The 22977-nt window shown below is 52.7% G+C and overlaps 1 protein-coding gene across 3 annotated transcripts; it reads right to left on the bottom strand.

Annotated features, from left to right (window-relative positions):
• Positions 1-1086: 1086 nt before the first annotated feature.
• On the bottom strand, positions 1087-13965 carry SEMA6C (semaphorin 6C). Of its 3 annotated transcripts, XM_047784686.1 has the most exons (20): positions 13846-13965; positions 11817-11866; positions 9942-10113; positions 8439-8553; positions 8069-8132; positions 7854-7910; positions 7395-7496; positions 7078-7168; positions 6748-6867; positions 6473-6561; positions 5951-6168; positions 5560-5691; positions 5117-5269; positions 4709-4882; positions 4273-4419; positions 3886-3963; positions 3703-3758; positions 3485-3529; positions 3008-3103; positions 1087-2603 (listed from the first exon to the last, which is right to left on the bottom strand). In XM_047784686.1, exons 3-20 carry the CDS (start codon positions 10057-10059, stop codon positions 1558-1560), a joined length of 2901 nt encoding a protein of 966 aa, XP_047640642.1. In that variant the 5' UTR covers positions 10060-10113; positions 11817-11866; positions 13846-13965; the 3' UTR covers positions 1087-1557. The 3 variants fall into 3 exon arrangements, with proteins under 3 accessions (XP_047640642.1, XP_047640643.1, XP_047640644.1); XM_047784687.1 differs by lacking the exon at positions 3008-3103; XM_047784688.1 differs by lacking the exons at positions 8439-8553; positions 9942-10113; positions 11817-11866; positions 13846-13965 and adding an exon at positions 8286-8416.
• Between the last annotated feature and the right edge of the window lie 9012 nt (positions 13966-22977).

Below are 22977 nucleotides of genomic sequence, written 5' to 3'. Positions count from 1 at the left end.
TTTCTCCTATAGAGTTTTCACATACATTATCGTACTTGAGCCTCTCAACCCCATTTTTCAGATGGGGGCCTAAGGTACAGCTTTGACTAGGCAGGATCACAAGTTGTAAAGGGCGGAGCTAGAAACCATCTCAGGGTTCTTCACCCAGCGGATTCCTACCTCATTAAGGCTTTCAGGCAAAGAACGGGGAGAGCAACTGGCGAGGCTTCCTTAGCTGCAAGGCGTGGTCTGGCCTCCAGGCGGCGCCAGTGGGAGGGTGGCTTTGGGCCCCAACCCGGCGGATACTCCAGACACGAGCCGGTAAAACACCAGACTTGTAAATCCGCAAAAGCTGCCACCACCCGCGCGAGGGCTTAAGTGTCCTTAGCTGGCGGCGGTGGGTGGGGCAGACCGTCCTGTTCGCCCTTCTCACTGGCCCGCGGGAGTAACAGACAGCTCTGTGCAGCCAGCCCGAACCAGAGGAACCTCCCGCCGCCAGCTCGCTGATCCCCGGCGCGCGGAGCTCAATACAGCCTGCCCGCCGCGAGAGGTGGTTACGCATGCGTGCGGCGGAATACGCTGCTCGACCCTTTCCTCCCTCTGCGAAAGGGAGCTGCTGCTTAGGTAACAACTGGGGTAAACCGTTGCCTCCACCAGAACTGAAGCCTTTGCTGTTTTTTTTGCAGCTTACTCCTCATGCGACCCGGGCTCTTCCAGCCAAATTCTTTTTTTCAATGACAAGATTTCCTGACGTGAAACGTCAATCACTTACGCTGCAGCTTCATTTTATTTCTCCAAAAATCCCTCCTCCCACCCCATAGAGCAGGCTACGAAAAAGTCCCTCTTACCTCAATCCAGAACCGTGCTCTGAGCGCCCTCCCTAGCCCCACCTAAATTTCTACCCTGCGTCTTCTCCACGCACCATTTCTTCGCTTGCCTCCTTCAGGAAACCTTTCCTGATTAACCCCGGTGGGACCGCAGCCTTCCCAATTACTCGGGAGAGAGCTCAAGGCCAAGACGAAGGCAGAGGTTCTGGGGCAAAGGCGCGCTCTGAGCAGCCGACCGATTCCCGCCCCGCCCCCTGCTCGAGTAAAGTCAGGCAGCGGCTCGGGGACACAGCTGTATTGGGAAGCGGAGGCTCCTACACAGTAGGAGGAGGCACGTCCCAGGAGGCCCGAGGACTCTGTACACAACACGCGTGGCCCAGCCCCGTCCGTCCGCCGTGCGGCCCGCCCGGGGCCCAGTCTGTGGAGGAAGCCCGGGGGGAGGGGCGAGTTAAGGCAGCTTGGCTGAGGGGGGGGAGTGGGAGTGGGCCAGTTACCCTCGAAAGCTGGCTCACTGAGGGGGCGAGCTTCTCACCTCCCACTCCTCTCTCGAGGACTGGGGGAAAGACAGGCAGCAGTCAATAAATAAACCCGAGGCAGGCAGGGGCCCCGGGAGACTCCCAGAGTCCAGGAAGGCCGGAGGTGTAGAACAAGGAGAGGAGGAGGTGAACTGGCATGGGAGGCGCGTCCACGCCCCTGGCTTTTGAGGGCGCGGACCTCAAGGGTGTGGTGTGAGGCCTGGGAGCAGCTCCCTTTAAAAGTTAAAATGGCTGCCGTTAGGGACAACCTGCTGGGAAGAAGGCCCGACGAGGGGAGGCTTCGAGGGCCCTTGAGACTTCTCGACGTCCACCCTTTTGAGGGCGCGGCCCCGGTACCCGTCAGGCCGGCCCAGGTACAGGAGGTGTTTCCCGGCCCCCCCAGAGTACCTGGAGGGGCCTCCCGAGGGGACTCGGGTGAGCAGCGCGGGGGGTGCACGGTGCGTGGAGAAGGGCAACCTCCGGCTACCGCCGACCCCGAGCCGGGGAGCGGGGGCAGAGAGCGAAGGCCGGGCGGCGGGGGCCGGGCCCTTGCCCTCCGGGGGCACGTCCAGCCTCCGAGGCGGGGCACAGTCCCGAGGGAGCAGGCAGGAGCCGGCAAAGAGGGTGGGGCTGGGGGTGGGCTCGGGCGGCAGCGCCCTCGAGGTGAAAGGGGCGGCGGCCGGGGGCTCAGCCTCCTTCCTAGGCGGCTGCGGGCCGTGCAGGTAGCGCAGCAGTTCCTCCAGGGTGGTGACTTCCACGGCCTGCCCGGGACAGCCGGGCGGCGGCGGCCTCACCAGCACGCGCGGCGCGGGACCGCCGGTCGCGTTGCCGCCCCGGGTGCGGCCCCGGCCTTCCTTGGCGTTGTTCCCGTTCTGATTCCACTCCCACGGCCCTCCCGGGTGGCGGAGGTGCTTGACCGGCAGCTCCGGCGTGGACTCCGGGGTGGGCAGGCAGGCCAGCTCCGGCGGGGGTACGCCCTCGGGAGGAGTCAGGAAGGTGGTGTAGAGCTGGGGCGTCAGCGCCCCCTCTCCGTCCTTGGGCGGCGGCAGCGGCTCTGGGCCCGCCCCGTGCAGCCGAGCCAAGCTACGAAGGGAAAGAGGGCGCGGGAGCCCTGGACTCTCGATGTCCTTGCTTCGATGTCGGTGGGCGCGGCGACAAGCGCAGGAGACCAGGAGGCCAGAGACCGAGGCGCCCATGGCGAAGGCTGCAGCCACACAGGCCAGAAGGAGTGGGATGGGGACCGAGCGGGAGGCTGAGGCTGGGGGGAGGTCTCGGCGCACGCCTGCTGGCCAAGAGGAAGGAGAGTGGAGGGTGGCAAGTTCCGAAGTGTCATTTCTCTCCTGCTGCTGCTCCGCTTCACTCCAACACAGCCTTGACCCTCTTCAGGAATCACCTCCCTCAACCCCTCAACACACACAGCCCACCGAACTACCCCTCACACGCGAGCTAGAGCTTGGGCCTAGGGAGTCCCCATCCCGACTCTGGCTCTCTTAGCCATGCCAAGAGCGACTACAAATCTGCGGGTGCTGAAGGAGGTGGGGCTGGGAGGGCCAGCTTTCTCAGGACGGGCAGCTCCAAACAAGCATTATTAGTGAGCACCAAACAGCGACCAGTGAGGGGCTAAGAATTCTTCAAGAATCAGCAGCCCCACACTTCACTCCTACCCCTCCCAGCCAGCCCCCTTACCCTGAGTGTGAGCTCCAAGAGTGGAAGACTGGGGCCGGGGTTGGGCTTCACTGGGGGGGCTGGGGGTCTCAGGGGAGGGGTCACGACCCAGAAGCACTAGTGACAGAGACCAGGTCAGAGCCAATCAGGCTCCTGCTCTCCACCTCTGACACCCATTCAGCAAGTCCCCCGCGCCCCCTTTGGAATCCAGAGGTCCAGAACTGCAGCCTCTACTTTCTTTTGGGAATGGGGAAGGGCGCACTATGCAATGCATTCTTCTGTTTATTGTTCAAAAACTATTAAGTACATGTTATATGGCAAGCCCTGTGCGACATGCTAAGTATTTGGAGGTGACTTAGCAAGCCCTGAGCTACATGCTAAGTATTTTTCTGAGACTCTCAGGGTGTCCAGGGTGCTGGTCTGTTGCTGCCATGGGGCACAGATTTGGGTGAGTGTGGGTGAAGCAAGAAAGGGTGAAGTTGGGACAACAGAACTCACCGTAAGTAGAATCCCCTGTGCCAGACTGACTTCCAGTAGCTCCATCTATGAAAAAGGAAGAGAGAAGGTGAAGATGGCAACAGGGGGAAGCTTCCTGAAGAACTGATGAGCATGGCTGTGCCACAGAAGAGAAAAACAAAAGCCCACACCTGGGGTATCTATGGCCATCAGAGCCATGCACAGCAATGGCCACAGCTGCCCCTGCCCTTTCTCTTTACCTTGGCAGTCATCATCTTCCATGGATTCCTGTTTCCCAGCTGGATCCACATCAGTCCTAGGAGGAGATGGAGGTGGCTCAGTGCAGGTATACATCTTGCCCCCATTCCCCACCCTAATCCACAGTTTCCTCTCTTGGTAGTGGAGAACATTCTCTGCAGGAGATCCAGAGGCCCCTCACTTACCCACCAGGTCCCCTGATATCCACACAGCCTCTGGAGCTATCCCATCCACAGTATGGGTCCTGAGAAGCCAGACAGCTCCTAGGGAAAACTGAGTCATGTGAGGCTGGGACCCCACCACTCTGATCACATTTCATTCCCCTGACTTCTACTCTCACCTTGGTCTGCAGGAGACTCCTAGTCTGATACTCCCTCCCATCCTATCCACCCCAATCCCTAGTTCACTCCATGGTTACTGCCCACCTGCAGAATGCTTGAGACACCCCCCCCCCTGCCCAACACACACAACTGTCCTCTACATTTCTCTGCCACCCCCAATGCCTGTGTTCCTGTGTGCCTGCTTGCCCAGGAAGCCCACCCAGGCAGGGCCTGGCCTCAGGTCCCTCTCACCTCCGACAGGCCCCCTGCCGGGCACATCGACTGAGAGGGAGGTAGATGATACAGCCAGAAAAAGCTACAAAAAGCCTGTGACCTTCAGTGTCCAGCTCCAGTCCTATGACCCGCCTTGCTGTTTGAGCTGCTCGCTTCCCACTGCACCTAGGGTGAGGCCAGAAGGAATCAGAAATGGGACAGGTGAGGCACCTTTTTCCTTGAGTGAGTTAATGAACAGAAGGTAGGGAGGCATACATGCAACTGAGTACAATTCATGGGGCTAGGGTTCCTGAGTGGCCATCTTGCCCCAGCACACTGTCCACCTTCTTGACAGGCCCCTCTCTCTTCCCCACAACTTCCGATATTGGACTTCCCGCCCTATCCCCATATCCCCATCTACCACCTCACACCCCACTTCTGCTCTGCAGGGGGTGCTGCTGGACAAAGGGCTCACCGGGAGGGGCTGTAGGCATCAATCTCTTCCAACAGAATGGGCTCATGGGCCCCAGATTGCCCCCCTGGGGGCAGCACCTTCAGCACTGTCCCATCATTGGAGCCAAGGAACAGGACCGTTGTATTACGGTAGGGACCAGCCATGCCATCCACAGCTACTTGGGTCAGTAGCGCCCTGGAGGGATAGGCCTCAGATCAGGACAAACCAACCAGTGTTTCAGGGGCAGTCCATGTGTCTAACTGCCCCCTTCTGAGCCATTCCCCCAGCCCAGACAGCATTTCCTTCTTGGCTTTTTCCCTTCCACTTTGATGAGTTCTTCTTTCTACCAATGTGATTTACATTGTGAGGTCAGAGAAAGAGAATGGCTGAATTGGGGAGGGCAGTGGTGAGCATTTTTTAGCCCCATACCTGCTGGTAAGAGTAAGCAGAGGCTGATGGGTGGCAGGTGGCACGGCAGGGTCCAGGAGTGGGTGAGCCTTGATGAAGGTCAGGACATCATCAGGGAGGTCTCGAGAAGAGGGGAACAAGGCAGCTACACCTACTCCTGCACAGGATCCTGGCCTGGTAGACACATAGGAAGAGGCAGCCTTAAGGCAGGGAGCTGGGGTTTGGTTAGGTTCTGTGACCACCATGAGCCCACTGCTCCCAAACATGATTGGTAATCCTCGCTCTGCCTACACACAGACACGCACACTACTGCTTCCCTTCCCTGCTACAGCTCTCTGGTCCCACTGCCAAACCACTACAGCCTCCTCCCCAGGCTTTGATCACCTTGCCCTCCACACAATCCCATTTAGGGAGCCGATCCTGCTTGTTTCTTCCCCCACAAGATCCACCCCCATCCTGAGTACCTGGGGGAGGGGACCCTGTCCTCGGACACAGGGGTCCAGGCCCCATCCAGACTCCTCTGCTCCTTGAACTTGCCCTCAAACCCACGTTCAATATCATCCAGGTAGAAGGCGCAGACTGCAGAGCCAGGGATGCTGAGGGAGCCAGAAAAGGATGTGCGCTAGGTATTGGAAGGGACAGCATAGCTCCTCTCAGGTAAGACGTTGCAGCTCCCCTTCATGTACCATATTAGAGGGGAGCCTGAGAGGGTGGAACAGCCCCTGGGGTGCATTTGAATGGAGCTTCGAATGAAGCTTCCCCCTCACTGCCCTCATCAATAGACTTTCAGAGAGGAACTTGGATGTTGGTGGGGCAGGAAACAGATTGGGCCACTTTAGTTAGACTAGTACCAACCTATTGGTCTGGGTGGTGAAGACCCCAAAGAGAGCAGAGCGGCCATACAAGTTCACAGGCCCTGTCAAGGCCTGTAAGACGTCAAAATAGAAGGTAGAGTCCCCAGGGACAGAGCAGTTGAGCCGCAGCTTCAGGAAGGATGTCCAGTGGCGGTCCAAGGCCCGAGGTGAGCCTCCCATGTCACGCTTACATACACGGGCCACACGGGAGAACTGCACCTGGGGGAGGAGAACTATGAGAAAGAGCCCCAGGGCCAGTGGGGTGAGAGCAATGTGGTGAGTTAGAACACCAAGAGCCAAAGGTTAGATAGCAAAGGAAGGGTGTGGTGTGGTCAATCTGGGTCAAGGTGAGGGACATGGCAGAACGGAGGGGCAGGGGCCTGGAGGCTTCTCCAAGCTGGGGGATCAGAATCCAGGGGATTGCCTTGTAGAGATTAGGGCCAGGCTGACTCCCCTGACTGGCTCCTCAGAATCCAGCAGAAAGAACCCTCTAGCTACCCACCCCTGGTGCCCACCTCCTTACCCTCCCCAGCCGAGCATCCTCCACAGAGACCTCTCGGAAGAAGAAGTAGACGTGGTCTCCATGCTCCAAAGCATGGACAAAGTGTGGCTCTGGGGAGGGAGGGACAGGAAAGGTATGGAAGAGTATCTATACATGCTCAGAAACTCGTAGCCCCACTCAGCCTGTCCCCTTTGCACACGTGCACACCACTACCACCACCTGCCTGCTCCCTGCTGAAGTACTCCCCCTGCACCTCCTCCCCAAGAGCAGCCTCCCTCCCCTAGGCCCGCCCTGACCTCGGAGCCACTTGGAGTCGTACTTGGCGGAGCGGAGTGGGGGCTGAGGCCCAAGGCTTCTGTAGACCACAGCATCACTGGCTTGGAAATCTGCAGCTGTGGCTGAATACAGGCTGCCCTCTGGAGGGGTGGGTAACAAGGGTTAAGGGAGGGCTCAGGGATCTGTGGTCTGGCTTTTCTTGGGCCTCCCACACCACTACTTCAGCCCGGCCCTGACCCCTACCTCAGCCCTCCACTCAGGAGTACAAGGGGAAGACCAAATTGGGAAAGGGGCTAATGTGGGAGTTCCCTCCAGCCACCTGCCTGCTTCTCACATGCCCAGGTGCACACCTGCAAAGACGGCCACATTGGATTGGGTGGCATCAAAGGGGCATCGAGCCTGCCCACTCAGCTCCTCACCCTCCTGCTGCAGCGAAGTTATCTGGAGGCAGAGGGAGCAGGTTCTTGGGACCCATGGGGTGTTGGGAGTCTGGCTCCATAGCCCACTTCCCTATGTCCCCTTGCCTCCTTCCCCCACCCTTCAGGACCCCTCCACTCTGGGCACTCCCATTCCCCCACCCCAGCTGGTCCATCCCCACTGAACTGATTGCCCAGCTTGAATCTTCCTCCCACTTAGGTCCTGATGTCCCACCCCCTCGCCTTTGTACCCCATAGCTGCGGCACATGGGGCTGAATGAGTTCGTTCCACAGGCAAGGAGTGTCTGGGAGTTCCAGGGAACAAGAACACGAATGTAGTTGTAGCATTCGTCCTAGAGAATCCAAAATACCAGGTCAGCGACATGGCTTCCTGGGACTGAGACAGAGGGTCACATAAAGTAAGGCTACTCCCCTTGAGCCAGTCAGAGCAATGTGGGATAAAGTCCTAACTAAGCTATTTGCTAGGCCCGTGGCCTTGGGAAGGCTCTTTGGCTCTCAGAACCTCACTTTTCTTTTTCGTAAGGTTTTTAATGGAAGCTAAAGATCCCAAATTCCCTTTCCTGTATATTTTCCTCTGTGGTCTGAGAGAAGTTGGGGGGAGGGGGAATTGGGCACAGTGGAGGGCCACTTGGATAGGGCCTGGAGGCAGGATCATCTCTTTCCCTTAAGAGTTATATCCCACTCCTCACCGTCAGCTTCCCCCGCACGGCACAGTTCTCCATGTCTTGGCTCCTCCATGTTAGATACTGGAGGAAGAAGTAGGACAGGGAAAATCATGGGGCATCCTGGACCCACCTCAGAATATGGCTCCTTTTGGAGGCTTCTTCCCATCCATTTGATCCCAGTTAAACTTTCCCACCAGCCTCATCTCCATGCCTCAGCCTCCTCCCACACAGCCCCTCACCTTGTTAGGCACTAGGCCCTCCCCTTCTTCTTGGGCTTGAAGATCAAAGGAGAAAACGTGATCCCTGAAGGGGTAAGCAAGGAGGAATTAGAGCCAAGCCACAGCACCCCACCTATACTCCTGAGCCACCACCCCCACCCCCACCTTGCCCAGGTTCAGCCGCTCAGGGACAAAGAGTACAGACCTCCTGCCCCCTCCCCTCCCCCTTACTCCATGCCTTGGCAATTGTGCTCTGGATCCAAGCATGTTCATGTCCCATGGCTTGTACACCTGCATGTGTCCCCTGCAAGATGCTGCAGTGGCCATGCAGGTCCCATGTCTGCCCAGGAGCATGCATGTCAGCCCCACAATGGTGCCACGGCCAGTTTACCGGGCAGCCACTAGCAAGGTCCGGTTCAGGGTCAGGAATCTCTGAAAGTCCAGCCCAAGTTCTGCAACCACAGCATCATCCTCCAAGCCCCGGAACCAGGATAATGGGGAAATACCTAGAAGGCACAGAGAGGTGTTGCTGAGGGCTGGCCAGGATATCACACACTCCCTCAACACCCTCTCCAACCAGATGAAACCCAGCCACAGTGAGATGAGCTGTGAGGTATTAATAAAGCTATTAATAAGCTTATTAATAAATATAGCATCGGCTAACTCTGAGTACTTAATCTTGGCCAAGCACTGTGTTAGCACTTTAGAGACATTGTCTCACTTCAAACAACAACCCTATAAGGTAGGTACCTAACATTGGCCCCATTTTACAGATGAGGAACCTGAAGCTTAAGGCCATGAAGAAATCTGAATAGTTCATTTAGCTTGGGAGTGGCAGGCACCCCAATTCAGATCCAGGTCTGTCTGACTCCAGAACCGAGCCCACCCCCTTCTTGGAACTGCCTTAGGACTAGAGATTCCCTTTCACTCCCACATGGTACACTGTCCCACCTGGAGCAGTTACTCACCCCATTTCTCCTAGCCCTCTCTTTGCACCCTCCCCTCAAGGCTCTTCACAGGCCACCTCAGCCCTCCAAGGTTTCTGCCTCCTCTGACCAACTCCAGCATCCACCTGGCCTGATCATGGAAACCAGAGTCATCAGCGTTCAAAGGGAGCCCAGAATTCAGGGAGAGATGACTTAACATGCAGTGCTTAGTGCCCTGGCACACGTGTTTGCTATTCTTATCTGTCCCCCAACAGTTACTCTCAATAACCCAACTGTAGTCCCTTCATCCTTAAAATTACTCTCAATCCTATGTATATAACAGGAACTTGCAAATAGATAAAGGTCCTTTTCAGAAAAAGTTGGCTTATGATTTCCCTTACAGTGCTACCTAAACTTAGTAGTGATGAAGTGGTGGAGAGCGAGGTAAGAGGTGTTGGGAACCACTGAATTAATCTCAAGCGTTCATTTTGTAGCTAATAATAGCAAACACATACAAAGCATTTACTTTGTGCCAGACGGTGTTCTCAGCACTCTACCTGTACTACCTCATTTAATCCCTAAATAACTCTATGAGGTAGAATACTATTATTATCTTATCTTCATTTTGTGGATGAGGAGATTGAGGCAAACAAAAAGTTAAAAACTTGACAAGTTCAAACAACTAGTGAGCAGCTTAGCAGGGATTCAAACCTGCTCAAGTTTGGTCTGGCCAAGAATCCATATTCTTAACCTCCAAACACGGCTGCCTCGAAGTAAAAAAGTAGGCCCACAGATGAGCAGTGACAGAACTGAGGTGCCAGCTCACTCTTTTGCCCTCCTTTTCTGGTCAGGCTCTTAGCTTCCCTGGGCCTTCCTGTACCTTGCCACCCACACAAGGGGTCTCAATGTCTAGTTGCCAAGACTGAGTGCTGAGCTCACCCAGAGGGGCCATGGTAGTGGGCACTCACCTTGTAGGTCAGAGGTCAGTAGAGGGAGGGGGTCCTGGGGAAAGGCCGCCTGGGTGTGGGGAAGTGAGAGGAGCAGCAGCAGTAGCAGCAAGGGCATGAAGTAGGGGGTACGGGGCATCCTGTGCGGGGCAGCTCAGGCCCCAGGGGGTGCCCCCTCACCCATATGCTGGCCCTGAAAGAAGGCAGAAGAGTTGGGGAAGGGGCAGATTCCCTCCACCTTTGAAGCAGGTGGGCCCCTCCCCTGGTCTATCCCCAGAAGACCCAGTGCACTAGGGAAAAGAACCCTCTCTCTGGCCCTGCTTCAGCCCAGCCAGCTGTCACTGTCACTCAAGGCCCTTCCCTCTCCAACTGGCCCAAACTGGCTGGTGTGAGGCCCGCCAGCATGACCCCAGGTAAGGACAGGACACACCCGCTCCCCCTCCCAGCCTTCTCACTCAGCCTTTCCTCCTCTCTCCTGACTGGGCCTGGGACATTTGGTAGGTGACACCTCCTGGCCCCCTCTTGCTAACCTCTTCTCAGCTATAATTAGACACTAAAGCCTTAAAATTATAAATAGTGACTCCTTGGCACTGGGGGGAGGAAGAGGGTACTCTGTCTGCCTCCCCCTCCCTCACATACCCCCATGGCACCCTGGGAGCAGTTTAGGCACTGTGCCCTGGCAGAGGCAGCAGCAAGGCAGCCATCATCCTGTCTAGGGTTGGGAGAGAACAGAGTGGGGGAGGCAGCCTAGGGGTCTTTGTCCTGGTCTAAACTCATGCTTCAGGGGCCTTCCCATTGCTACAGAGAAGCTAGGGAGTGAAGGGAGGGGAGGGGGAAGGGGGGCTTCTTAGCCAAAAGTGAATCTGCATCAAAGCCAGATCAGAGGCTAAATTTAGCTCTGGCTGCAGCTGTCTGCCCGACCACTGTGCCCCCTTCCAGGCTCTCTAGCCCCCTGTTCCCTCCCTGACTCCTAAGAACTACTGCATGTGCTTGAAGGGGGGAAGAGTGGACCCACCCCCTATGAGAAGCCAGGCATAGAAGGGGCTATACTGGTGAGGAGATGTGGCTGAACATGTCCCTCTTTCCTTTCCTTCCCTCTTCAGGCTGTCTTGGAATGAAAATATAAATAATTTGATGACAGGCAGGCAAGTGTAACCCAAAGTCCAGGAAAAGATATGGTGGAAGGGACAGTGAGATAGCCCTCTTTCCCACCCATCAGCCTCCCCCAGTCAAGCTGACCCTGGCTGGAACCCACAGTGGGAGGTGTGCACCAGCTTACTGCCTCCCTCTGAAGCTGAAGTGAGGGGCTGGGTAGGCTGAGGAAATCAGGTCAGAAAGGGTGAGACTCCTTCTTTTCTGTGAACAGACAGCTATCCTTCACCAATCCTTAGTTGCTGTCCCACCATATCCCCTGAAGAAGAGACCCTGGGCTTCCAGGCCCAGCTCATTCCATCTCCCCAACAATTCCACCTTTGGAGTCAGGATCCAAGTGTACCCCACCCCCAATTCAGCGTCATTGGTGGGAAGGCTGACGTCAGATAGAGTCCCAAGAGAGCTGGAGGAAGGGAAGGGGTAGAACACCTAATGATGACCCCTCCCCAGGGGCAAAGCAGTCAGCTAGCTAACGACCCTCTGGTGCTGAAAGGCCAAGCCTCCCTCCCCACCCCCCCCACCGTGTTTCCGGATGTTGGTGCTCCCAGGGGAAGAGAAAGGGACACAGCTTGTCTCCTATCCTCCCCCTCTGCCCCCCCACAAGTTGCCCTGGGCAACTGGTATCTTCACCCAGGAAACAACTTCAGCCTCTGGCAAGAGGGGAGAACAGCCAGACCCTCTTCCTGCTCCCAGGTCTTGCCTGTTTCTAGCCCCTGCTCTCAGGACCTGCTGCCCTTTCCTTACCTGGAGTGGTGACTCCTTTGGGGGTTTGAGGGGGATAGGAGACCTCTGACCTGATGGAAGAAGGGACAGGAGGGAAGAGACTGAGTTACATCTCCTTACCACATCCCTTAAAAGTAAACGTGACCATTCAAGAGAAGTCTAATGAGACTAGAGTAGGGGAGATGCTGTCCTGGAAGTGGGGGCACACTGACATTGAGCTTGATTACAAAGGTGCTTGCTGCTTCATGCCTAGAGATGTGAGGGCAGGGGCAGGGGCAGGGTCTGGGGGGAAACTCCTGAAACTGCAGGACCAGTCTTGGGAAAAGGGGTGACTAGGAGAGTTTTGGGGGCATGATGACCACTCCCATATTAAAACCTTCAGAATCCAGCAGCCTTAGCAAAAGCGCCCTAGCTGGGGACAATAGAGGGTAATTTGCATCTCATTTGCATGCTCTTCATTTCCTGGCAAAATGCTCAGTTAGCAAGCACCCCCAGCCCCTTCCTTCTTTCCTGAGAGCAGGCCCTACCTTTCTCCCACCAAAACTCTCTCCACCCTACCCCCGACCTTGGACTAGATTAGTTCAGCCTCTGAAAACACTTGGTTGGCCATTGCATTGGCCCCCTAGACTTAACTGTGATGTATCTTTAAGAGGGTTTCCCATAACTGATTCTAGGGAGCAGCATCTGAGCTGCCCCCATCCTACCCCTGGCCTGGGCAAAGGCTTACCCTTCAGGGACCAATCCCAGCTGCTTCATAACCCCCATTTGGAGCAAATGGGGGAGAATTGGCCAGCTCTTCCTCCCTCTCCCAGGTTCTCCCTTTGCTTGGAAGAGGAAACAGCCCTTCTCTCTCCTCTTGGCCCTGCAGAGCCACCTCTGGGGAGTGGCCCAGGTCAAGGCCAGATTCTATCAGGGGCTGGGGAAGGGATGGAGAAGGGGAGACCCGGCTGCGGACAATAGCAGGAAGCCCTCAGGCTGGTTGCACGCCCCATTCCACCTTCCTTTGGAGGGTTGAGGGGACACACCAAGGAGCCTCGCTGAACAGGAGCTTTCCTTTCTCCAAGACAGTCCCCCCCCCCCTTAGCTTTCAGCCCCAGGCTCCCTACCTACCCTTTCTCCCACCAAGCCCCCAACAAGGATAATCCAGGTGTCTTGAGCCTCGCCTGAGGTGGGCCTGAGGCCAGGGGCTCGACGTGTCTCCCCCTCACTGGATCTGGGGCTCCAAGAGGGGCGGGTAGCAGAGTCTGGGCCGGGACCGGGTCCCAGAGCCACGTTAGCGGGAGGAGGGGCTGGAGGGGCCTGCAGGCGCAGACCGAATGGAAGCGGGGGTTGGGGAACAGAGGCGGGTCTCCGAGGCCAGGGAAACAGGGCCAGAGGCTTGGAACCGATGAAGGCGGGCCTGGGGCCAGCGCTGAGCGGGGTCCTTGGGCTCGAGATGCAGTCGGCAGCTGGTCTCCTTCTTGGAAGACCTCGATCTAACAAAGCCCCAGGGCGAGTGAGGTGAAAGAAGGAGATAGGCACTAGGACTGATGTTTCTTGGGGACCCCATTCCCGACTCTGTGCTCAAGCCAATCCCCTGGGAGGTGCTCAGACTCCCGCTTGCACAGGGACAGAGGTGCAGCCGTAATACCAAAGTCAAGAACGATGCATCTCCCTTCCCATCCCTGTAAGGGCAACGAGAGGATCCGGTTCTCCGCGGGTCTCGAAGCCTTAATTTCCCTGCTGGGGAGGCAAGGGACCAGGTTTTTCCACCCTCTGTGCAGTGCGCGCCTCAAACAATCCCTTTCGCGCTCCCCAATCCGAGGGATGTGACTCGAAGAAGCCAGGTCGGAAGAGGCTCCCAGACCCTGTGTCCAACAGTACCGTGACGAGGTTCGGCCACGGCCCCTCTTCCCTCTGCACACCCCAACTCCGCTGACCCTCTCGGTTATCAGGCACATAGCACGATGGCACCCTCCCAGGTCCCTCTAGCACTTCGGAACCTTGCTCCCAGCCTTCGGCGCCCCGATCCTCCCCGCCTCCCTGCAACCCCAGCCCTGCTCTGGGGTACTTGCTCCGAGATCCGGGTCAGCGGAATAGAGATCGCGGCGGGCGGGCAGCGGCCGCGCACCGCGCCGAGTTCGCAATCCGTGGTTGGGGCTTTAGCGAGATGTGATGAGCGTCCGAATTGGATGGAGCTCAGATCTGGGTTCCCGGGCGCTGTCAGGTCCAACGAGCTCCGGGTCTCAGTGGCAAACCCCACTCCTGCCGCGGCTCCGCGGAGGAAAACAATGCGACCGCCCGGAGCTCTGGGCCGGGCCCCAGCCGCCCCGCCCGCCTCCCGGCCGGACCCGCCTTCGGCCCGCCTCGGGGTCCCCACCACAAATCCAGCTCTCAGAGACCTGCTAGACACCGCCTTCTCGACACCTCTCCACCAATAGGCTTCGGAGGAGGAGGGGTGCCGAGAGCACCGCCCACCGAGAGGGCCTGGCGGGGAGGCTGAGCTGGAGACGAAAGCCAGACGCGAGATCCACGGACAGTCGCCCGAGACCAGGACAGAAGAGGGGTCACACACTTAGCATGGAGAAGCCCTGGGGAAACATCTCACCAGGAGAGGAAGGGACAGTAGCTGGGAGGAGAGACAGACAGGAAACCCGGGGGACCTGAGCTGGGCTGGGCTATCAGAGCTGGCGTGACCCTCTCTCCCTCCTTTCTCATCTCCTATGGCTCTGGCTACCTTGCTCCTGGGTGCACCTCCCCCCTATTCTGCCCCCAACCCTCTGTTCCTCCTCTCTATTCTTTTTACATCAACCCCTTTATTTCTTCCCATGTGCCTCCTGTTTCATCCTGACCAGGATAAGGGAGGCCTAGCATGCACTTGAGAGCCTGAGCCCTGGGAAAGGAAAGGAAGATGTCACCAGGAAGTTTTCCTCATCCCCGTCACCTCCCCTCCTATCCCTGCTGTCAAAGCAAGATGGGCTTGGGCTAGTAGGCCAGGAACTAAGGAGCCTGGAAGGCAGGGTGGCCCGCAGTCAGGCTGTTGTTTGATCCAATAAGACAGGTGAGTGGGGCTGAAGCCAAAAGAGAGATGTGGAGATTGAGACAAACTGACTCAGAGAGTCACACAGAAAGAGGAGCAACACGGAGACCTAAGAGGGAAAGTAACCAGCTTCCCCAACCCCACATAGCCTTTCTGCCCCAAAGACATGGGTAGTGATGTCCCGTCATTCCTCAGAGGGCCCTGGGCAGCCCTCCTAACAGCAAAACTGCTCCTTCTCCATCCGCACTCTCCATAAAGACCCTTTGATCCCAGGAATGTCAGTGGGGAGGAAGAATGAGGCTACTTCAGACAGCACTGCTTGGCTTCCACCTTGGTATTGCCTGCTAAGATTCTTCCCTGCGTGGGGACTGGGACAAAAGACGTGCTCAAAATTCCCAGGATAGTGGGTGGCATGGGAGACATTGCATTCTTGGATAGTTTTATCTGAGTGCCCCCCTGCCCACACACAAACATCCTGGTCCTCTGGACTAAAGGAAAGGATGGGCAGGGGTTTGCTACTTCTAGACAATCCTTTACTGGACTGAGATTGGGGTGGGTAGCATCACCGACTGGGCTAAGCCCCAAAGTAATAAGCAAGAGATAATAAACATATACACACACAGTCACAGAGGCAGAGGTGAAACAGACAAACAGAATCAGAAACAATGGAACAATACTTACACAAGGGTAACTGCTGGGGGTCTTGGGTCCAAGGTAACTCAGTGGCCAGTTGGGGCTGTTTTAAAAGCTGGAAAGAGCTCAGTGGTTAACGAATCTGACTAGTGTCCATGAGGACCCAGGTTCAATCCCTGGCCTTGCTCAGTGGGTTAAGGATCTGGTGTTGCCGTGAGCTGTGGTGTAGGTCGCAGACAAGGCTCATATCCTGCATTGCTGTGGCTGTGGTGTAGGCCAGCAGCCACAGCTCCTATTCAACCCCCTCTCCTAGGAACCTCCCTATACCACAAGAGCAGCCCTAAAAAGCAAAAAAATAAAAAATAAAAAAAAGTGGAGAAAGATAATCAAAATATAGACAGGAGTTCCCACTGTGGTACAGTAGGTTGAGAACCAAATTGCAAGGGCATCAGTCACCATGGAATTTGGGGTTCGATCCCTAGCCCAGCACAGTGGTTTAAAGGATCCAGCATTGCCACAGCTGGGGCATAGGTCACAGCTTTGGCTCGGATTCAGTGCCTGGCTTGGGAACTTGCGAACTATTATGCTGTGGGTGCAGCCATAATATATATACGTGTATACATAAATACTTAGAAGTTGAAAGAAATCTCCCCAGCACTCATAGTACAGGGCTTAGGTATTCAAATATGTGCTCACTGAATAGATTAGTGAATGGGGAGTAAGGTGGAACTCATTTAAATAGGGCCCAATTAAAAATCTCAGTTTAATCCAATAAATAATAAGCACTTACTTCAAGTACAATCCCACTGTGGGATGTGGCCCCAGTCTTTAAGAAAATGACCATTAATTTGAATTAAATCAAGACTTAGGGAGTTCCCGTCGTGGCGCAGTGGTTAACGAATCCGACTAGGAACCATGAGGCTGCAGGTTTGATCCCTGTCCTTGCTCAGTGGGTTAACGATCCGGCGTTGCCGTGAGCTGTGGTGTAGGTCGCAGACGCGGCTCGGATCCCGCGTTGCTGTGGCTCTGGAGTAGGCCGGTGGCTACAGCTCCGATTCGACCCCTAGCCTGGGAACCTCCATATGCCGCAGCAGCAGCCCTAGAAAAGGCAAGAAGACAAAAAAAAAAAAAAAGAAAGAAAGAAAGAAAAGACAATAAATGTTTTTCATGATGACTGCAGGGAAACATTTGGATACATTTTATCATGGAAGTCAGGAGAAGTCTGGTAGGAGTTGACTTGTTTCAAAAGAAAGGAGAAAATGTTCCAAAGAGGACATATCTTCAGCAAAAGCTTTAACTTAGTGACCCTGGGGCCTGAAGCCTGGACAGCAACAGGGCCTGTGTGACTGATAGGTAAAAAAGATACTAGTTAGAAGCAGAGGTGGAAGAGAAGGGGGATGGGGGAAAGGGGGAGAGAGACAAACTATGGAAGGCCTGGAATACTAAAGTGAGTAGGTTAAAATGATGTCCTTTTCCTATCAAGTTCTTGAATGAAGGTGTTACCATCAAAATGCTTTATTTTACCAAGACAAGACCTTTTAGCAAGAAAACAGGAAAGTTCAAGGATGAAGGGAGAAAGGCAGTCAGACAAGGATGGTGGTGTTGGGTATGGAAAGAAATGTGTGAATCTGAGAGCTATTTCAAAAGGAAAATCCAAATGACTCCATTCCTACCCCCCAGGGTCTTTTTTTTTTTTTTTTTTTCTTTTTAGAGCCACACCTGCAGCATATGGAAGTTCCCAGGTTAGGGGTGGGATTGGAGCTACAGCTGCCAGCCACAGTCATACAGGATCCGAGTCGCAACTGCGATCTATACCACAGCTCACAGCAATGCTGGATCCTTAACCCACTAAGCCAGGCCAGGGATGGAACCCGCATCCTCATGGATCCTAGTCGGATTCATCTCCGCTGCGCCATGACAGGAACTCCTCCCCAGGGTCTTCTGAAGAAAATCACAGTCCCACAGATTGGAACCTTTAATAAATTCAAGATCTCCAAGTTTGGAAAATACTCTCTCCCAGTCCCTACAAGTAGCTGTGTCAAATGCCTGCCTCTTTTCCCATGCTCATTTCATCAGTTTCCTTGCTCATCTTAGCAGAACTTGTATCCATATTCAGAGAAAAATAGAGATAGTAAAGTGAGAATTCCACCAACATTTTGCCCTCTAGAGATGCACTTAGCTGCATCCTCACACCCCCCTCATCTCAGCAGATGAGACATCCATATTGCCTGCCTAAGGTTCACCTTTCCACTTTACTGTAAAGTCCAAGCACACAGGACCTGGCTCTATCTTGCACTGTATCCACTGTATGCTTTGCATTTAGTACAGTGCCTGGCACGTTGCAGGTATTAACTATAACACATTGGTTCAACAAATATGACTCTGTATCTCCTACGTAGTGGCTTTATTTATGTCACATGTCTTCAAATACTTTCTCCTTCATTTCTAACTTCTTTTCTACTGACAGACACCTTCCCCTCTATACATATACACATGCTCAAGTATCTACCCTGATTAAAAGAAAAAAAAAAAATATGGAGTTTCTGCTGTGGCACAGCATGTTAAGGACCTGGTGTTGCCACAGCTGTAGCATAGGTTGCAGCTGCTGCTCAGATTTGATCTCTGGCCCAGGAACTTCCATATGCCATGGGTACAGCCAAAAAAGAAAAAAAAAATCAAAAAACTTTCTCTTGATCCTTGCCTGTGTTTAGCCATCACTCAATTTCTTTTTCCTTCACAGCTAAATTTCTAGGGTCATCTATTCTTGCTGTACACATTCTCTCCACCCCCCCAACCCCCCCCCCCTTCTCAATCACTTTAGTTTTGGTCTCTGTAATTCCATTGGGATTATTCTCATCAAGGCCACTAATGATCTCCTTGTCACATTCAATGAACATCTCTTCAGTCTTTATCCTTTTGCCCTCTTTATGGCATTTGGCCCTGTTGACCCTTTCTTCCTTGAAATTCTCTCCTCTTTTGGCTCCTGAGTCCTTCTTTCTTTTGACAAAGACTAAGACTTAATGGATATATTTTTTAAGTGAATGAATGGCTTCACTTCTATCGATGTGGCTTCTCTTTCTCAGCCTTTTCTGACCTCTCCTTAAATGTTGGTATTCCCTAGGGTCATATCCTTAGCTACTTCTTATTCTCCACACCCTCATTGGTCAAGATAATCCACACCAACAGTTACAATAACTATTTATGTGCTACTCACCATAAACTCTACAGATATTCAATCTTGGTTTTTCTCCTGAGCTCTAAACTCACTTTTATAATTTCTCACTGGACACGTCCATTTGGACTTTTCATAGGTATTTACCACTTAGTCTAAAGACAAGAAGCTTTTCTTTTATCTGTATATCCCCAGCACTTAGTCATAATGCCTGGCATATGGTAAGTTGTGGAAGAAAAAGATGTGTCAAATATGTGGACTACCTCCAGCTATGTCAGGCTGAAGTCTTGCTTGACTGCTTCAAATCACACTGAATTTTCTCTTCCTGATATGAAGGTACTGATCCTAACCCTGGTAAAACTTCAGCTGAGCAGAAACATAGGGAATGTTCCATTCTGAGTATTTTTCCAAATAGTTTGAATTTACCCAATTAAGTGCAAAGTGTTTTCTTTCTCTTCCTCCCTCCCTCCCTTCCTTCCTTTCTTCCTTTTTGTCTTTTTAGGGCCCCACCTGCAGCATATGGAGTTCCCGGGCTAGGGGTCTAATCGGAGCTGCAGCTGCCAGCCTACACCACAGCCACAGCAATGCCAGATCTGAGCCACGTCTGTGACCTACACCACAGCGCACGGCAACACCAGATTCTCTAACCCACTTAGTGAGACCAGGGATAGAACCTGCATCCTCATGGATACTAGCCAGATTTGTTTCTGCTGAGCCACGATGGAATTCCCCAAAGTGTTTTCATTTTAACTGTTTCAAATAAGGATTGTTAAAAAGTATGTTTTTAATTTCCTGTGGATTATATAGTGGAAAGACCACAACTAGGAGTCACTAAGACCCAGACTAGGCAGAGCTTCCGTGCCTGCTCGCTTGCATCTCTCACAAGCGTTGTATCTTAATACATCTATTTCTTGCCTAAAAAAAAAGACCCAGACTGCCCTTATAAGATAGATCACTTTGTGAGGTTGAGTCTGTCACCTGAGAGTGAACACTATACCTCCCTGCCTACCACACAGGGTAAAATAAGATAATGTAAGTGAAATGTTTTCTTTGTTTTGTTTTGTTTTTTGTCTTTTGTCTTTCTAGGGCTGCACCCGTGGCATATGGAGGTTCCCAGGCTAGGGGTCCAATCAGAGCTGTAGCCACTGGCCTATGCCACAGCCACAGCCACTCCAGATCCGAGTCTGCGATCTACACTGCAGCTCATGGCAATGCTAGATCCTTAACCCACTGAGCAAGGCCAGAGATAGAACCTGCAACCTCATGGTTCCAGGCTGTGTCACGACGGGAATCCTTTTTTTGTTTTGTTTTGTTTTCTAAATCTTAAAGTGTTTGAGACATTTAAGATATTATTGGAGTTCCCTGGTGGCTCAACAGGTTAAGCAGTGTTGTCACTGCTGTGGCACAGGTTCAATTCCTGGCCTGGGAATGTCAGCCAGCTGTGAGTGCAGCCGCCCCCTCCCCTCCGCAAAAAAAAAGAGAGAGAGAGAGATACCACCATTTAGCCAGATTTTTGCTTACTCAGAGGAATGTGAACTTAATTTCCCAGGAAAACAGTGAGGACTGCAAAGTCTAGAACATATGTAGTTAATACTGTTTGCTCCTCCTCTAAATGGCCAAAAATGCTATAATTTTCAGCTGTCTGCTTTTTGTTTTCCTAGTCTTCACTCGCTATCTGTGTTAATTCTCATTGTTAACAGTGTTCTTGCTTATAAAAGCTCCTCCCTTCTTTTCAAATTTTTTTGGCCCCCTCTGGAACATGCAGACATTCCCCAGCCAGGGATCAAACCCTTGCCACAGCGACAACCCAAGCCAGTGCAGTGACAATGCCAGATACTTAACCCACTGAACCAGAAGTGGAAAAAAACTTTCCTGTTTTTTTTTTTTCTTTTTTGTCTTTCCAGGGCCACACCTGCAGCATGTGGACGTTCCCAGGCTAGGGGTCAAATCAGAACCACAGCTGCTGGCCTACGCCACAGCCACAGCCACACCATATCAGAGCCCTGTCTGCAACCTACACCACAGCTCACAGCAATGCCAGATCCCTGACCCACTTAGTGAGGCCAGGGATCAAACCTGCATTCTCATGGATACTAGTCACATTTGTTTCCACTGCACCACAACGGAAACTCTTTTTTCCTGTTTTAATTTGCTACTAATCATATGCTATAGGTTCAAGGAAGATTAGTCAAAATTATAGATTAAGAGAAAATGAAAGATTTCCACATAAGTAAAGCAAATGAACATTATTGTATGTGACTGTTTATTGCTACCATTTCCCCCTTATCTCTTGGTTCTTGGATGTGTTTTGAATTTCTTCTTTCAGCCAATATTTATTGAACAAAGTAGTACCAGATACTAAAGCATAATTCCTGCCCTCATGGAGTTAATAGTTTAGTAGGACAGCAGTTAATACAATCACAAATTACAATGAAGAGTAATTATCATGATCAGGGAGGTATGCGGTTCTATAGGGCTAAGGGACAGAGGGGCCTGACGTAGTTTAGGGAGTCATGATGGCTTCAGGTGATTTTCCAGCTGAAACCTGAAGGATGAATAGGAATTCATCAGGCAGGGGAAAGGTATGCATGGGAAGAGAGCTCCAGGTAGAGAGACAAGAAGTGGGAAAGTCTAGAGCACAGGAAGGTAGGAGAGGGAGAGAGAGAAGCCAACCGTGATGTGTATTGCAGGAACTGAGAGAATCACAACACAGGTAGATCAGAATTCAAGGTAAGCTGGAGAGGTAAACAGGTAAGGAGTTGGTAGCAGAATTCGGGATTCAGAAGGTATTACTGTATTTGCATCTTCTTGTATTTTCATTTATCTTATTTTTATTTATTTATTTTTGTCTTTTGTCTTTTTAGGGCCACACCCATGGCATATGGAGGTTCTTTTCCAGGCTAGGGATCAAATTGAAGCTGTAGCCGCCAGCCTACATCACAGCCACAGCAACTCGGGATCCCAGCCTCACCTGCAATCTATACCACAGCTCACGGCAACACCAGCTCCTTAACCCACTGAGCAAGGCCAGGGATGGAACCCAAAACCTCAGGGTTCCTAGTTGGATTTGTTAACCACTGAGCTGTGGCAGGAATCCTACATTTCTTTTAAAAAGAACTTTTACTTTTCCTGTGATTTTGGTAGTGCCACCTACTATTGTCCCCCAATTGTGAAATAAGTAAATTGATAGAGCATACATGAGTAGAATGTAGCAATTCATTATGAGGTTGAAGTATTACCTCATAAGCTTGTGTGGTAATTGTCAAAAAAAAAAAAAAAAAAAGCACAGGCTTGGGAACCACATAAGGGCCTCAGTCTGCTATTAATTAGTTTTCTATTTTGGGAACAGGTTATCTAACTTCTTTAAGCTTCAGTCTTTTTCATCAGCAAAAAGCATATAGTGACATTTAGTTCATAAAGGCCTCAGAGGATGAAATCAGATATTTACATAACATCTAGCAGAGTGCACCCAACAAAGGCCAGCTCCTTGTGCTCTCCTCTCCTCTGAACTTGCAGTCCATTCTGTTCCATTGGCCCCTACACCCTGCTCCATAAACATTATCTCTCCTTTGCATTTCCTCAGCCTCTCTCCACTGGCTCCTTCCCCTCAGCCTACAATGTCCTCAAACTCCAAGCTAAAAATAGTCCCTTTTTCAATCCAGTTCCCCATCCCCTTAAGCTACCTTCCCATTTTTCTTCATCCCTTTACCACTACACTACTTAAAAGAGCTATTAATATTTCCTGGAGTTCCTGTTGTGGCTCAGCAGTTAGTGAACCCAGCTAGCACCATGAGGATGCGGGTTCAATCTCCGGCCTTGCTCAGTGGGTTAAGGAACCGGCGTTGATGTGAGCTGTGGTGTAGGTCACAGACGCAGCACAGATCCCGAGTTTCTGTGGCTGTGGTGTAGGTCGGCAGCTTCAGCTCCGATTTGACCCCTAGCCTGGGAACTTCCATATGCCGTGGGTACGGTAAAAAGACAAAAAGACAATAAATAAAAAAATAATAAAAATAAGGAGTTGTTAATATTTCCCAATCCAAGTTGTATCAAAGACCCTCAGTTCTGGACCCAGGGCCGAGGCGGGGAAGTAAGAAAGGAGCTAAGGGGTTCCCATTTCGGCTCAGAGGGTTAAGATCCTGACATAGTGCCCTTGATGATGTGGGTTTGATCCCTGGCTTTGCTTGGTGGGTTAAGGATCTGGCATTGCTGCAAGCTGAGGTGTAGGTCACAGATGGAGCTTGGATTTGGCATTGCTGTGGCTGTATCGTAGGCTGGCAGCTGCAGCTCCAATTCGACCCCTAGCCGGGGAACTTCCATATGCTGCAGATGTGGCCATAAAAAGAAAAAGAAAAACCCTT

Source organism: Phacochoerus africanus, chromosome 6, assembly GCF_016906955.1.
Source record: "Phacochoerus africanus isolate WHEZ1 chromosome 6, ROS_Pafr_v1, whole genome shotgun sequence".
Classification (NCBI taxonomy): domain Eukaryota; kingdom Metazoa; phylum Chordata; class Mammalia; order Artiodactyla; family Suidae; genus Phacochoerus; species Phacochoerus africanus.
Note: the sequence above shows the minus strand (reverse complement) of the source record. Positions and strands in the feature narration are given on the sequence as shown.

Bases quoted from the DNA above. Each gene is read 5' to 3' on its own strand.
- SEMA6C (XM_047784686.1), bottom strand. From the start codon at position 10,059: ATGCCCCGTACCCCCTACTTCATGCCCTTGCTGCTACTGCTGCTGCTC. The intron at 5,270-5,559 runs GTACTCAGGATG...TGTGTCTACCAG, and splicing joins GACAGGGTCCCCTCCCCCAG to GCCAGGATCCTGTGCAGGAG. The intron at 2,604-3,007 runs GTAAGGGGGCTG...CTTGGCCAGCAG, and splicing joins TCTTGGAGCTCACACTCAGG to GCGTGCGCCGAGACCTCCCC.